Below are 14729 nucleotides of genomic sequence, written 5' to 3'. Positions count from 1 at the left end.
GTACCCTCAGAGGTGAGGCGGCGGAGGGGTGGTGGTGAGGGGATCAGACAAGACATAAAGATTCAGGGAAGGCTTCCTAGAGGAGGTGCTACCTGAGCTGGCTGGGAACAAATGTGTGGAAATGGGTGGAAGAGAGGGGATATGTCGGTGTAAGGTGTTCCTAGGATGGCTGGGAAGCTATGATGAGGAAGGATGGTAGAGGGCGTGGCCAGAAAGCCCCCACTGATTCACTCATTTATTTACCCGATATTTACTGAGCACCGACTGTGTTGCCAGGCCCTACTGGAGGCCCTTAGGCATAGCAGAGAAGATGACAGATGTGGTCCCTCCACTCATGGCACTAACATTCTACAGGGGTGACAACATTAAACAAGTTAACTACATGCTACAATGTCAGGTACTGCTAGGACAAATTAAAGCAGAGTAAGAGGAAGGTGGAGTGCTCTTTTAACTGGGTGGTCAGAGAAGGCCTCTCTGGGGAGGTGACCTGGAAAAGAGAGCCACATGGACACCTGGGAGAGCATGTCAAGAGGGGGTGGCAAGTGCAAAGGCCCTGGGGCTGGAAGGTACCTGAAAGGGGCTAGGAAGCCAGTACTAAGCAGAGTAGTTGAGGGAGAAGGTCAATAGGGACTGAGTGTTTATGTCCCACTCCCAACTTCATATGTTAAAACCCTAATGGGGGGAGGGGTCAGTTAAGCATCTACCTTCAGCTCAGGTCATGATCCCGGGGTCCTGGGATCAAGCCCCACATCGGGCTCTCTGCTCAGTGGGGAATCTGCTTCTTCCTCTCCCTCTGCCCCTCCCACTGCCCCACTTGTGCTCGCTCGCTCGCTCTCTCTCTCAAATAAATAAATAAAATCTTAAAAAAAAAAACCCTAATAGGAATGGTTTGTGGAGACAAACCTTTGGGGATGTAATTAGGCCATGAGGGTGGATCCCTCATGATGGGATTAGTGCCCTTCTAAGAAGAGATGTAAGAAAACTTGCTCCTTCTCTGTGTATTTCAGATGAGATGCACCCTCATCTGTCATGCAAGGATGCAATGAGCAGATGGCCATCTGCAAACCAGGACGCGGGCTCTCACCAGACACCACGTCTGCCAGCACCTTGATCTTGGCCTTCCCAGCCTCCAGAACTGTGAGAAATAAATGCTTGGGGTGTAAGCCCCCCCGGTCTATGGCATTTTTGTAACAGCAGCCAAAACAGACTAAGACAAGGGTGATGGAGAGGTGGTGCGGGAGGTCACGGGGCTGACTGGGGCAGAGCCTGTGGCCCTGGAGAGAGCTTTGGCTTCTACTCTGAGTAGGTGGGAGCCCGGCAGGTGTTGCACAGAGCAGGGACAAGAATGATGTGTGTGTTAACACCACCCCTGGCTGGCAGGGGTGGCAGCCCTGGTCCTGGGCTCTCGCAAGGAGCCCCCATGAGAGACCACATCTCTTCTGCTGTCACCTCAGAGACCAAGAACACAGCCACGCCCAGAGGCTACTGTCAAGGGGGGATGGAAGCAAGCAGCTGGACCAGGTCTGCGAAACTCCCCACTTCCTGCCAGGGCACCTGTGGACCCCACCCCTAGGCCCAACCTGCACCTGAGCTGGAACCCTCCTCGGGGAACTCCAGCCCTGAGAAGGTATGCCTAAGAGGCCCTCAACCACAGCCCCACCAGGTAGCCCAGCACCTACTGCAAGAGGGACTTCAGCCCTACCAACCCACTCCATCCCTAGGAGGGCAGCTGGGGAGAAAGTACCACCTCAGAGCCACCTGCCCTGCAGTGTTATGGGCTGGGCTGACTGTCCCTAGCCTGGCCCCACAGACCCAGCTTCTCCAGCCCCAGGCAACTGTGCAGAGAGCTGGGGGCCCTGACGGGGCCCTGAGGCTGCCCTTCCCTGGGCTGAGTGCCCTTGGAGGAACTAGAATAGGGTCTTACCTTCAGGGTTACCTCTGGGGACAGAATGAACAGAGTTGGGGTCTGTGTCCTCCTCTGGCTGAGAACGGGGCAGAACCGGAGGCTGCTTGGGTACTTCCTGGGTAGGTGGGACCCAGGCTGCCTCTTGGGGAGATAGGGTCAGGATGGTGTGGGTGCTGGGCTTCATCGTGCCCCCAGGAGAGCTCGGTGTGGCCTGTGATGGGGGGACACTGGCCATGCTTGACCCCAGAACAGGCCTGGCTCCCTCCTGCCCAGCACTGTGGGGGGTGGCCTGAGCTTCTGGAATTAAGTTCTCTTCAGGCCCTGCCCTTGCCTCTGCCTTGTCATCTTGGGCAGCGAGACCAGGCCCAGTTGGTCCTGGAGTGGGTGGTCCATCCAGCCCCGTGGGGCCGCCTGCTGCTGGCTGCTCCCTGGTGGCCAATTCCTCTGTCTCCTCCTGCCCTTCACCCTGGCTGTCTTCTGTCACTCTCCTGGCTTTGGCTTGCACAGGGGCCGGGGGACCCAGGGCAGCAGCCGCCGTGGGCCTAGGGAGGGCGGCCGGCCAGCGGGTGGCCTGGATGGCGGAGGACAGCTGACTGCCGCCTCCCAGAGCAGCTGGGCCCCCAGCGCCTGCCTGGAGCTCGCCCGCTAGGGCCGCTGCAGCTTCCGCCTCAGCCACCTCCTGGTCATAGCTGTAGGGGTCTTCGTAGTGTCGCTCGGGGTCACCCTCCTCCGCGTCCGAGAAGTTCCCGGTGGCAGCCGCGGGCACGGCTTCGGCGTCTCCACGGCAACCAGGGAGCTGGTAGCAGATGAGCTCACCCCCAGCGTCAGGACAGTGGCAGGCCCGGCAGGGCGACAGGTGGACAGTGTGGCCGGCGGCGTACTTGCGCCCGGTGTGGATGCAGCCCACCTGGCCGCACTGCGGGCAGCTGTCGGCCGCCACCAAGGCCTCGATGCAGTTGGGGGGCAGCTCCGGGCACAGCATGAACTGGCAGCTGATCTTGCCGCCGCCCGGCGGGCAGGAGCACTCGGTGCTGCCGAAGTCCACAAAGTAGGACTGGCCGGCGGGCACGCGGCCACGCACAAAGCCGCCCTGCAGGCAGTCGTAGTACTGGTAACCCTCGCACGCACAGCCCTGCTGCACGCACGTGGCGCAGCAGGCGCCCGGCTCCAGCGCCTCCTCGATGCAGTTCTCCAGCGGTGCGCACTCGACGCCAGTGCAGTCCTGCCTCGGGGCGGCCGTGCCGGTGCACGGGCCCAGGGCCAGGGCCAGGGCCAGGGCCAGCCAGGCTCCCGCAGGCTCCCGGAGCCGCGCCATGGTCCCACGGCCGGCCCAGCTGCTGCCTCGAGATGAACCGTGTCCTCTGCTGCGAGGCCCTGGGGGAACGGGAAGGAACAGCTGTCAGCGCCCCGCAGGGGCCCACCCACGTGGACACACGCCAGCGCACACACGCGCACGGCTGGACAGCGCCCCAGCCGGCTTCCCTCCCACGCGCGCACCCCTGGAGTACAGCACACGCACGTGCGCCCAGGCACGTCTGCTCAGATGCACAGACGGGGGCCTCGGCCGTCGCTCACGAGCCACAGGTGTCAGCGTGCGGGGCCACTGACCCCCCACCCTCGCCTGCCTTCTGACACATGCCCTCTGAGTGGGAGCCTCCTGCCCACAGCCCCTCCCCCCCACACACCCCTGCATTCTCACTCACACTCATCCAGGGCACACGTCTGGCGTCTCACACCCTTGGTGACAGGCACACAGTTACACACACACTGTCTCACCCACAGCCTCATCCATGTGCCAGGACACCACAGGTGGTCTCTCTCTCTCTCTCTCTCTCTCACACACACACACACACACACACACACGACCACCCAAATGATTTCTCTCCCCACCGAAGTCCAACTCGATTCCCAGCCATCCACCAAGAGGCCTGGCTGCCAGCCAGACAATATGGTCAGGTAGATGCTGGGCACGAACAAGCCCCCTCCCAGGCTGTGGCACAGCCAGCCAAGCCCCCCACCGTAGCCCCCACCCCCCCGGGCCCCGGAACACCCCCCCCCCCCCCCCCCCCCCCAGAAGACTCCCTCGGACTACAAGTTTAGCCACAGGAGAGGTTCCTGCCAATGTCCTCGGCTGCCTCTGTAAATATTACCACCATTCCCAGAATTATTCTAGATACCTGCTGTCCTTAACACCCCCACCCCCCCAAGTCCTGCCCACTCTCCCCCAGGAACAGCTCTCCACTCTCTGCCCCTTCCATCTGTTTCCTTGGCCCCACCCCAGCCCCAGCCTCACCTCCCATCTGCCTGGGATATGCCCTCCCTGCCCTCCCCAACCCTACTCAGCCCTTCCTCTGCAAAGCCCATATGACCTGAGAGCAGCTGACCCCAACACGCCGTGGCCCCAAGCCCCACGGAGGCTTCCCTGCTCCAGCAAGGAAAGGTCCGCGGTCCCAGTGGGAACCGCCCTGACCCTGCCCTCACTCCCAGACATGGGCTCCTTCTCCACCCACCGCAGTGAGGCTGAGCTATTGTTTGCAGTCACTTTGCTAAAACTGTCTGGCTGTCCAAAAAAAGGAGGGAGAAAAACAATAAAGTGGCATCTCTAGTATTTTAAGTGCTTATTATTTCAAACCTATAAATATAATAATTTCAAACATTTCAACATTCAAACAAACAATATAATAGTAACTTCTCTAAAAGTTTCTGACAAGAGGAGACAGGGAGCAGAGAGCATTGCCACCACTGTTTCTAGGAGAAGCAGCCCTATGCTGCCGCACCTGCCCCCCCTCCGGCCCCCCACCCCAAGCGATCCCCAGGGCAGGGCGAGCAGGCAGGACTGGAGTGAAGTACAAGGATCTGAGTCGAGGGGGGCAGTGACAGCGACTCAGCACCCAGCACAGCGGGACAAGGAGGTCGGCCTCTGCCAGCCAGTCAACCAGAACTGACTGAACAGGTCCTATGTGCAGGGCACCTTAGAACTGGGGGGTTCTCAGCAAATAAGACAGATCCACGGCCATGCTGCCAGCTCAGTCTCTGATGTGGGGAGGCAGGTAATAAACCCACAGCAAAGCAGTAGATTACTGAATGCCTGGCAGTAGTAAGTACAATGGATAAATAAATGACAGAAAGCAAGGAAGTGGGCAGGAAGTGACTGGGGCTGTGGGAAAGCCCATTTTAGCCAGGGTGGTCAAGCGAGGCTTCTCTAAGGAAGTGCCATTTCATCTGAGACCTGAGGGAATCAAAGGAGACAGTCATGTGAATATCTGGAGGTAAAGGCATATCTGTATGTCAGCCAACCGAACAGCAAGTGCAAAGGGCCTGAGGCAGCAGGAGGGAGATGAGGAACAGCAGAGGGCCATCATAGTCTGGGAGAGCTGAGGTTTTGGCCCAAGGACCTGGAAGGATGGAGCTCTGGCTTCCTGAGGCAGGGAAGGCTGCCAAAGGAGGGCCTGCAGAGGGATGTGCAGCCCAGTTTGGGCCATGCCAAATTTGAGAAGCCCAAGGAAAGTCCAAATGAATTTGGTAAAGACACAAACGGACATCCACCCCTGCCCCCCAACCAAGAAGCCATCTCAGGAGGTGAGTGGGTGGGGGAGGGGGCTCTATAAAGTGCCACTAGGAATCGCCTGTAGGGAGAACTGGGGCCTGTGGTCCCCCTGACCAGGTCAATGACCCTCTACCTGGAGATTGTGGGGCACGAAAGCCCGAAAGTGGCCCGAGTCCACTCTCAATAGCGTCATTTAAGAAAGGAAACCTTTGCAAACCAAGACCCAAACCCTCCTCCCACCTCCATCTTGCTCACATGAACAATGCATCCCCAAGAGGCAAATATTCCCGCCACAGGCTGGCAGGCTTCTTCCAGAGCTTCTCCCAGAGGAACTTTGTTCCCAGCCAGCCCTGCCACACTCCACCCCATCTCACATTCTCCCACAAGTTGGTCCCCTAGTTCCTCTCGGCCCCTGGGTGCGCTGGCCCCCCCAAGTGTCACATTCTACCCACACCTAGGTGATTCTAGGTCTTGAGTTCGCCCATCATCCCCACCCCAGGCCCAGGGGAAGCATAAAGAACATCAGGCCTTGGCTTTGTGTACTCCTCATTTGCTGTGCAACCCTAAGCCAGGCCCTTGCCCTCTCTGAGCCTGCATTTGTATACAGTGAAGAGGCTCCACCACACCTCAGGTCACAACAGGGGGCCCAGGGGTTCTGGGGTTCTAGTCAGCCAACTCGTGTGTTTTGTTTATCCCACACAGTGGGTTTTAGCTTTAAGTTAGTTAATCAGCATTTACAAATTGGAAATGTTCACATGAAAATTCAGGTTTCTAAAAAAGAAAAAAAAGAGAGAAAGAAAATTTCTGACTCCTCTTGAAAACCACCGAGCCCTAGCCACCCTGAGATGTCACATGGGGTATGGGCTCCTGCTCCCCACAAAGCCTATGTGACTTACATGTGGTTGGCTGTGCTTGAATTCAGGGTCCCCCCCAGGCTCACTCCTAAACTGGGAACCTCATGCTCATTCCCACTATGGTCTCCAGCTGGAAGAATGGAAGTCTGGGGCTCATGACATGCTGCTCAGAGCCTCCTGGTGCTGTCTGACAGTTGTGTGCCCACCTGTGAGAGGGGTGGGACCAACGGAAATGTGTTCAGAGGAGGTAGCCCAATGGGGAGGGTCCCGAGCCCCTTAGGGTGGCTCACCTGGAGAAGAGCAGCCTCAGAAAGCCCTGGTATATCTCCACAGCGGTTCTGGGTAGGTCAGGACCCACAGGTGTGTATGAAGGGTGGAGGGGGTAGATCTCAGCTCCACAGGGGAAGTTTTCGCCAGGTCAAGCATTAGACCAGGCTGCTAGGGGAAAGGGGTAAGCTCCCTGTCCGTGGAGATAAGCAAGCGGGGCTAGAAACACACAGGTGAGAAGTAGGAGAGCACAATCTCTACACTGCTGTTCTCAGATTGAAACGTGTCCCTCCTGGAGACTCCAGCTGCTGTTTTCCCACGGCCCCCACAGCAAGTGGCCCCCTTCATGTCTGGCTTCTGCAGACATGCCCCCCCTTCCAATCCAAAAAGAGGAGCCACAAGGGGAGGGGCTGAGAAAAGGAGGCTGACCTCCCTGCAGGGGGGAGCCCCAGCAGCCAGACTGTGGTCACAAACAAAGAGCCTCCAGCCAGGCTGCCCAGTGCCAGCAGGCTGGGTCACACACTCCCAAGGTGGGAACTTATCAGGGACCAGGGAAAGGCAGAGTCAAACCCACACAGCTTCTTCTCTGTACCCATCCCACTGGCAAAGCTGGCTAACGTATGCACATTCATAATAACAAAACTGTGATTATGACAAGGCCAGCTGGCCCAAGTGACCACAGGAGCAGACACCCCTGGAGAGGGGCGTCTATGCAGTTAGGTCCGCAAGCATGTGCAGTGCACACAGGCCGCGCGTCCTCCTGTCCAGTGAGCTATCCAGAGAAATCTGCAGAGGTCCACATGCCCACAGTGGTCACCAGGTATTCGTTTGGTGGTAGGTGGGGACCCAGCAGACGCAGGCCACAATGCTGTTCCTTGTCCCTAGATCCACTCCCTGCCCTCCTCCACCCTGCTCTGCACCTGGGAGGCTGACCTCTCCTGCACCCCTCAATGGCAGCCACTGACAAGAGATCAGAGGATAGAGTATCTATTCCCCATCTCCCACCCCCCTTCCCTCCAGGGCAGGGGTTGTAGTGGCTGACCCCTCCACCAAAGGCCACAACTCCAGTTGGGTGACCCTGCTGGGTTCAGAGAGCTGCCTCTCCCCAGCCCCTGCAGGCCCAGGGTGCTAAGGACTCCCCACCCACCACCACGACTCCAAACACAGCCCAAACCCCTAGAGTTCCCCCGACCCTGCCCACACCTAGGTTCTATGACTCTTCATTAACCACTTCTCTGGTAAACCCTGGGAGCCCCCCATCCCGTTCCCTGCTGGGACCCTGCCAGACACATCCTTGTGAGGACCCCACAGAATGCTAGGTCGATGATTTGGTGTGCACAGAGCAACAAGGATGGACCTTAAAAATAGAACACGAAGGGGCGCCTGGGTGGCTCAGTTGTTAAGTGTCTGCCTTCGGCTCAGGTCATGATCCTAGAGTCCTGGGATCGAGCCCCGCACCGGGCTCCCTGCTCGGAGGGAAGCCTGCTTCTCCCTCTCCCACTCCCCCTGCTTGTGTTCCCTCTCTCACTGTGTCTCTCTCTGTCAAATAAATAAAATCTTAAAAAAAAAAAAAAGAACATGAAGTGGAACAGGTTAAGAAACAGAACAAGCTAGCCCAACACTGTTCATGGGGAGTAAAAATACACATGCGCAAAGTAAAATATACCATTTGCAAAACACAGGCAAACAGATATGCACTGAGCAGAGCTGGAAGTCTGCCATAGTGGGAAAACGGAATGGCATGGGGAGCAAAGATAATGGGAATAAACCGACCAATAAAATAAAAGCAGGACCCTGCAGAGACCAAGATAATAGTGTGTTATTAGCTGAGGAGTATAATTAACTCAACTCTTAGTGCCTGAGGTTTAGCTAAAAAAAACCAAAAGAATCCCACGTCCTAACTGGGCCCCTCTATAAGCAGGAACCCCACCAGCCTGAGGGAGGGTTCAGGTCGGGGGTCCTTCCTGCACCCCGCTCCACAGTGGCATGGCCACATGACCACACCCAGCCAATCCACAAAGTTCATCCCCCCTTCGCTGGGATTGGCTGAGGGATGGGCCTGGGGACCCGTGTAACCTGTGAGACTCAGAACTCCAACTGCTCCCACAGGGGAGTGGCAGTCGGGATGCTGAGCTGCCTGTATGAGGCCTGGTGGCTTCCACCTGGTTCTCTGAAGCCACCGAGGCACCAGGGAAGATGTGTGACCACCCTACCGATGAGACCACATGAGCCACAGCCCTGGGCATGTGAGTCCATTCTGGAGGCCCCCACCCGCCCGGAGGCCAGGTGAACACCACTGATGTCCCCAACTGATGCTGAAAGAAGGAGCCAAGGCCTGCCTAAATTCCTGAGCAAATTACAGGAGTGTTGTTGATCTCAGCTGCCAGGGGTCGGGGTAGTTGGTCATGCAGCAATAGATAACCAGAACCACTGGGATCTAAGCAGTGAAACACAGATGGTCGGGAGGTGAGACATTCCACAGGACAAATGTTCCCCACCACTTTGGCACATAGGAAAAGCAGGCAGAGGGGAGGCTGCTCCAGATCCACAGAGGCCTGAGATAGAACATCCCTATTCATGTGGGGTTCCTGATCAGCCCTGGGTGTGAATAAACCCGATGAGAAAGTCATCTCAGCTCACTGAGGGGTTCCAAGGAGGGACTGAGGACCAGCCGATCATTCTGTGAGGTGTGACGGCTGGCAAATACCGGCATGTTTTAAAGATTAATGCTTTCTCATTTTTTAATTAATCCTTTATCTATGTATCACGCCTGTAAGATGCCCTAACATATTTCAGCATGGATAGCAGTCAAAAGCAAAATGTCCAAATGTTCACAACTGTGAAATCTAGGTGATGGGTGTCTGGTGTCCTTTCTGGTCTTCTGGGTTTCAGTCTGCCACTCCCTACAATGAACAGCCACCATCGGTGTGGAGGTGGGACCGAAGGTCAGGGTGCCACTGACACTCACAGCTGGGAGAGCGTCCAGCTCGGTGGGGTGAGTCTTTGACTCCCAAAACTAGAGATCCCGGAGGCGGCTCCAGGCAGGACCAGCGGGCCGGTTGAGGTCATGGTCCAGGCTGCTAACAGCTTTGGTCTTTGTTGATGGGACACCTGCTGTGGGTGGCGGCAGTGGGGATTCTGTGGTAGCCCAGGGTCAAGTTCTCATGGGTGGGGTGGGTGTGCACTCAGGAAGGGTCTCTTCCCAGGGAGCATCCCCTGAGACAGGTGGCTGAGCACACTGTGTGGAGACATGTCTACTCTCCTCCTCACCCCCCACCCCAGGGTGTGGGAGGTGGGCAGCGTCAGGGAGGGAGATCTCTGAGCAGAGTCAGAGGTGCCTTGGGGTGCTGCTCGAACCTCAATGACCCTCCCTCGCTCTGGCTGCAAGCTCCTCTCTCCGCTGCCCTCAGGACTGCCGCCCCAAAACTGAAACATGTATCTCTGCAGCAAGTTGGCACCACTTCCCACAGCTCCCATCCATAGCAGGGCCAGATGAGAACTCTCTGGGCTGGCAAGGCCATGCTGTACCCCCCACATGGCCCTGGGAGACACTGATTCATCGCTGGTGCTGTTACCAAAAGTGGGGTCTGGCTTCATGTAGCGTCAAATCACAAGATAAGGAAATGCTTCCCTTCCCCGGTCTTCTGATCCTTCTGATCCTGACAAGAACAGGCTTGCCAAAGCTAGCAAATAAAAATACAAGACAAGCAGTTGTGGGGGAACTTCAGATAAGCAATGTGCAAATGTTTAGCATAAGTATGTCCTGCACAATACTGGAGACATACTTATTCATTGTGTATCTGGAATTCCAATTTAACTGGGCATCCCACATTTTTACCGGGCAACCCCAGACAAGAAAAAAAGCTCAGGTTGGTGCTGGTATGGCTTCAACACCTTCTAAATATTTGCAGGGGATCTCTCTTTTAAACAAGAGACAGCTATATCAAAACACTGGGACTTTCAAGCGGTGGGGGATGACAGAAGAGAAATAAACATACAAGGCCCTTGTAGACACACCAGTTACAAACAAGTGAGTCATCAGGGCCACCTGGTCCTGCTCCTCCCAGAAGCCCGCCCCAAACAGCTGCCCTCTGCCCCCAAGTCCAACCAGAGGGTGGTCACAAACCAGCCAACTGCTCACAGGACACATCTGGGGGCCCACGTGTGCTCTTGAAATTAGTTGCTGATATTCTAACATTTCAATGCCATTAATTTATCATTAATTTAGTGGTATAACATTTAAAATCTGAACACTTTGCACTGAAGCTAGACCCCCCAACTTCTCCAGGAAACCCAAAGGGTAGGGCCTGAGAACAGGGCTCTTCTGGTCCACAGCAAGTCCATACTCACTCCCCATTTGCATCAGTGGGTTCCCTGGGTCACTGTCCCCTTGGACCCCCTTAGGCCTTGGGCTTCTTATCCACGCCCAAAGTTGGGAGGCCCAGAGGAGGTGGGAGTTCCTGCCCCTTCCTGCCCAGGGTCTCCTCCTGAATGTCCTGGTCTCCTGGGTTAGGACCCATCTCTTCTCTAAGTGGCAGACAGTGGGAATTTTGCCCCCTTGCAAGGTGCCTGCTACCCCCCAGGTGGCCCAGCAGGTCACAGTGTATCACTCCTATCAGATTCCAACCGCATCCCACAGTCATACAAGATACACAACGCGGTAGGGAATACAGGGGTTACACACTGTCTTAGATGGTGACCCCCAGCAGCAGAGCCTGACATGGGTTCTCGTACATATGACTTACTGGGGGACAAAACTGAGCAAAGATGGGGTATTGGCTAGAGTCCAGCACTAGCCTGATCCCTGGGGAGCCCTGAGGAGTGTGACTGGCACCCCAGGACTTGTCCCACTCAGGGACCTCAGTCAGTCACTGGCCAAGGGCCACAGTGGGGTAAAGAGGGAAGGATTACCTCCCAGGCATGTAGTGGGAGGCAATGCCTGTTGGCCAAGGGCAAGCCTTGCAGAAGGATGCAGGTGGGAGCCATTAGCAGGAACACCTGGAGCATCTGGGGGATGAGGGGGACCAGACGGGGCACCAGCAGTGACCACAGTATCTCTCACCCACATGCACACACACACCCCCACACACACAGGGCAGAAGCAGATAAAACAGTATAGTCCTAGGAAGTGTCCCCAAACCTACCCTTAATTTATAATTTAGTCTGAGATCACCCCAGGCACAGAAAGGTAAGAAAGTATTTACTAAAAATAGTGTTTGCCCACCCATGCTCATTGCAGCATTATTCACAATAGCCAAAAGGCAGAAGCAACCCAGGTGTCCATCAACAGGTGAGTAGATAAACAAAATATGGTCTATACCTACACTGGAATATTATTCAGCCTTAAAAAGGAAGGAAGTTCTGACACAGACTACAGCATGGACGACCACTGCAGACAATGTGAAATGAAGCCGGCACCACAGGACAAATCCTATAGATCCCACTTATCTGAGGTCCCTACAGTCATCAAGTCGATAGAGACAGAAAGTAGGATGGTGAGTGCCAGGGGCTGGAGTTAGGGGAGGTGGGGAGCTGTTTCATGGGGACAGAGTGTCAGTCTGGGAAGATGAAAAAATCATGGAGATGGATGGTGGGGATGGTTGCACCACAGTATGAATGTGCTTAATGCCACCAAACTGCACACTTAAAAGTGGCCAAGATGGTCAATTTTCTATTATGTGTATTTTACTACAATAAAAAGTAAAAACACATGCACTGTGGAGCCAGAAGTGAATAATGGAAGAGCACAGAGAGGAGAGGAAAGAAGGAACCGCACTGCAGGCCCCACAGGAAACAAGGGCTGCCCCCGACACCTCCCCTTGATAGTAAGCTTCCTGGCAGCCAAAGCCAGAGGGAAATTAGAGGATGACCTAGTGCTCCTTGTCTGATCAGAGGAAGTCATCTAGTTCATTGGGAAAAATAAACTTGTTCTTGGCACAAAATGTTAGCAGGGATTTTAGCTGTTGGTTAGGTTCATACTCAACTATCACTTCCTCAGTGCCAACACAATGACAAACACCGGACCCAGGCTTTCCAAGAAGGTTTATTTTTTTTAAAAGATTTTATTTATTTATTTGAGAGAGAGAGAGGACAAAAGCAGGGGTGAGCAGCAGAGGGAGAGGGAGAAGCAGACTCCCCACCGAGCAGGGAGCCTAATGTGGGGCTCGATCCCAGGACCCTGAGATCATGACCTGAGCTGAAGGCAGACACTTAACCAACTGAGCCACCCAGACACCCCAAAGTTTATTTTATTAACCATGCTCTGCAGATAGGGAAACTCAGGCCCAGACAGAGTCAATGATCTGCCCAAGGTCATATCACCAGTAAAAGGTGGCATGGGGATTTGAACCCAGGTCTGTCTAGCTAAGGGAATACAGCCAGAATCCTTTAGCTTGTAGATATTCATCACACACCTGCTACCTGTCACCCTCTATTATAGGTACTGGGATGAGGCAGCGAACCAAACCAACAAAGGGGCAATGGGGCCAATATTGGCGGAAGGAAGAAACAGGGAACAAATGAGTAAGAAGATAATACAGGCATTGTGAAGAACGGGGACTGGTGCACTTCTCTGGCAAGAGTGGTCAGAGCAGGGGCACCTTGGTGGTGCTGTCGGTTAAGCATCTGACTCTTGGTTTCAGCTCAGGACATAATCTCAGGGTCCTGGGATCAAGCCCGCATCGGGCTCCGTGCTCAGTACAAGTCTGTTTGAGATTCTCTCTCCCTCTCCCTCTGCCCCCTACCTGCTCGTGCTCATTCTCTCTCTCTAAAATAAATCAATAAATCTTAAAAAAAAAAAAAAGGTGAATGGTCAGAGCAACCACATGTAAGAGGTGACACTCCAGCTGAGACTTGCCTGGCAAAAATGTGGTGGCCATGCAAAGATCTGGGGAGTGGCATCCAGGCAGTGATAAGAGCACGTGCAAGGCCCTGAGGCAGGAACCAGCTTGACACATTGTGGCTGGTATGCAGGAAACAGAGAAGAGAGCAGGATATGATGAGGTGAGCAGCAAGAGGAGAAAAGACAGAAGTAGAGATGTGAAAATCAAGGAAAGAAAGAAGCTCCAAAGAGGAGGTCCATCACTCCCCCATGTGCAGTGCCCCAGAGAACTCGGCAAAGCATCCAGTACACATAACAGACACTGTTTCAACAGGGTGATGGGGGGCACCACTAGGTCCAGCACACTGGGAATTCAAGAAGGAACTACAGGGGGGCCTGGGTGGCTCAGTTGGTTGAGCATCTGATTCTTGATTTCGGCTCAGGTCACGATCTCAGGGTCATGGGATCGGGCCCCAGGTCACCTGTTTGAGATTCTCTCTCTTCCTCTCCCTCTGCCCCCCCCATTCACACTCTCTCCCCCATCCCCTCTCCAAAAAGAAAAAGAAAAGAAAAAAGAAGGAACTACAGACATCCTTTTCAAGGAGTCCAAGGAAGATTCCAGTCTATAAAGTCTGAAACCAGGTAAAACCTAAACAACATCATATAGGGAACACAAAAATGGGAGACAGAACTAAAAAGCCAAATTAGAATGGCCACCATAGAAGTCTGGTGATGGGTACGTGGTGGGGGGAGGGGCACAGGGAAGGACCACAGGAGCTCCTGGGTATGGGCACTGTCCTCCTGAATCCCCTAGGTAGTGGTCACTCGAGGGTACGCTTTTATGTACTTTCTTTTATGTGTGCTTTTTCACAATAAAAGAGATTTTTTAAAAGAAAAGAAAAAAAGAGCCACTTATAGCAGTCCAGGAAAAGAAAACAAGAGCAAGAAAGGGTGTTGGCAGAAGAAATGGGAAGGAGGGGAGGGATGTGAAAAATAGTCACAAATTACCGAAAGAAAGTGATCACATTTGGCTTCTGTCTTTAAAGTCTTATTTCCCTTCATTTCCTTGTAGGCGAAAGTCTTTATAATCGCTGATATGGTTGGCAAGAAGACAAGGCTGGCCATGAGGAGAACGGTAAAGGGTAAATGAATAAAAAGGGCCAGGGGCGTGTTGGGGAGGTGGGGTCTTTGTCCCTGCACTGGGAAAACCGGGCAGGGCTGAAGGCACAGGTGGTGGCCTGAGACCCCCGAGGAGAGGGGAGGAGCTGGGTCCAGAGTGCTGGGGGACACCGGGTCTCTGAGCCAACTCTGGGTACAAAGTGCTGACAAGCATCG

The 14729-nt window shown here is 54.7% G+C and overlaps 1 protein-coding gene across 1 annotated transcript in view; it reads right to left on the bottom strand.

Moving 5' to 3' along the window:
* Nucleotides 1–14729, bottom strand: part of FBLN2 (fibulin 2) — an 85596-nt gene that overhangs the window by 56294 nt on the left and 14573 nt on the right. The window contains exon 2 of the mRNA XM_021694927.1: nucleotides 1925–3280. Coding sequence (XP_021550602.1) covers nucleotides 1925–3221 — 1297 coding nt within the window. The 5' untranslated portion in view covers nucleotides 3222–3280. The remainder of the gene's footprint in view (nucleotides 1–1924; nucleotides 3281–14729) is intronic.

Source organism: Neomonachus schauinslandi, chromosome 1, assembly GCF_002201575.2.
Source record: "Neomonachus schauinslandi chromosome 1, ASM220157v2, whole genome shotgun sequence".
NCBI classification, from domain to species: Eukaryota; Metazoa; Chordata; class Mammalia; order Carnivora; family Phocidae; genus Neomonachus; species Neomonachus schauinslandi.
The sequence above is the reverse complement of the archived record's forward strand: the minus strand, read 5'-3'. Positions and strand labels throughout refer to the sequence as shown.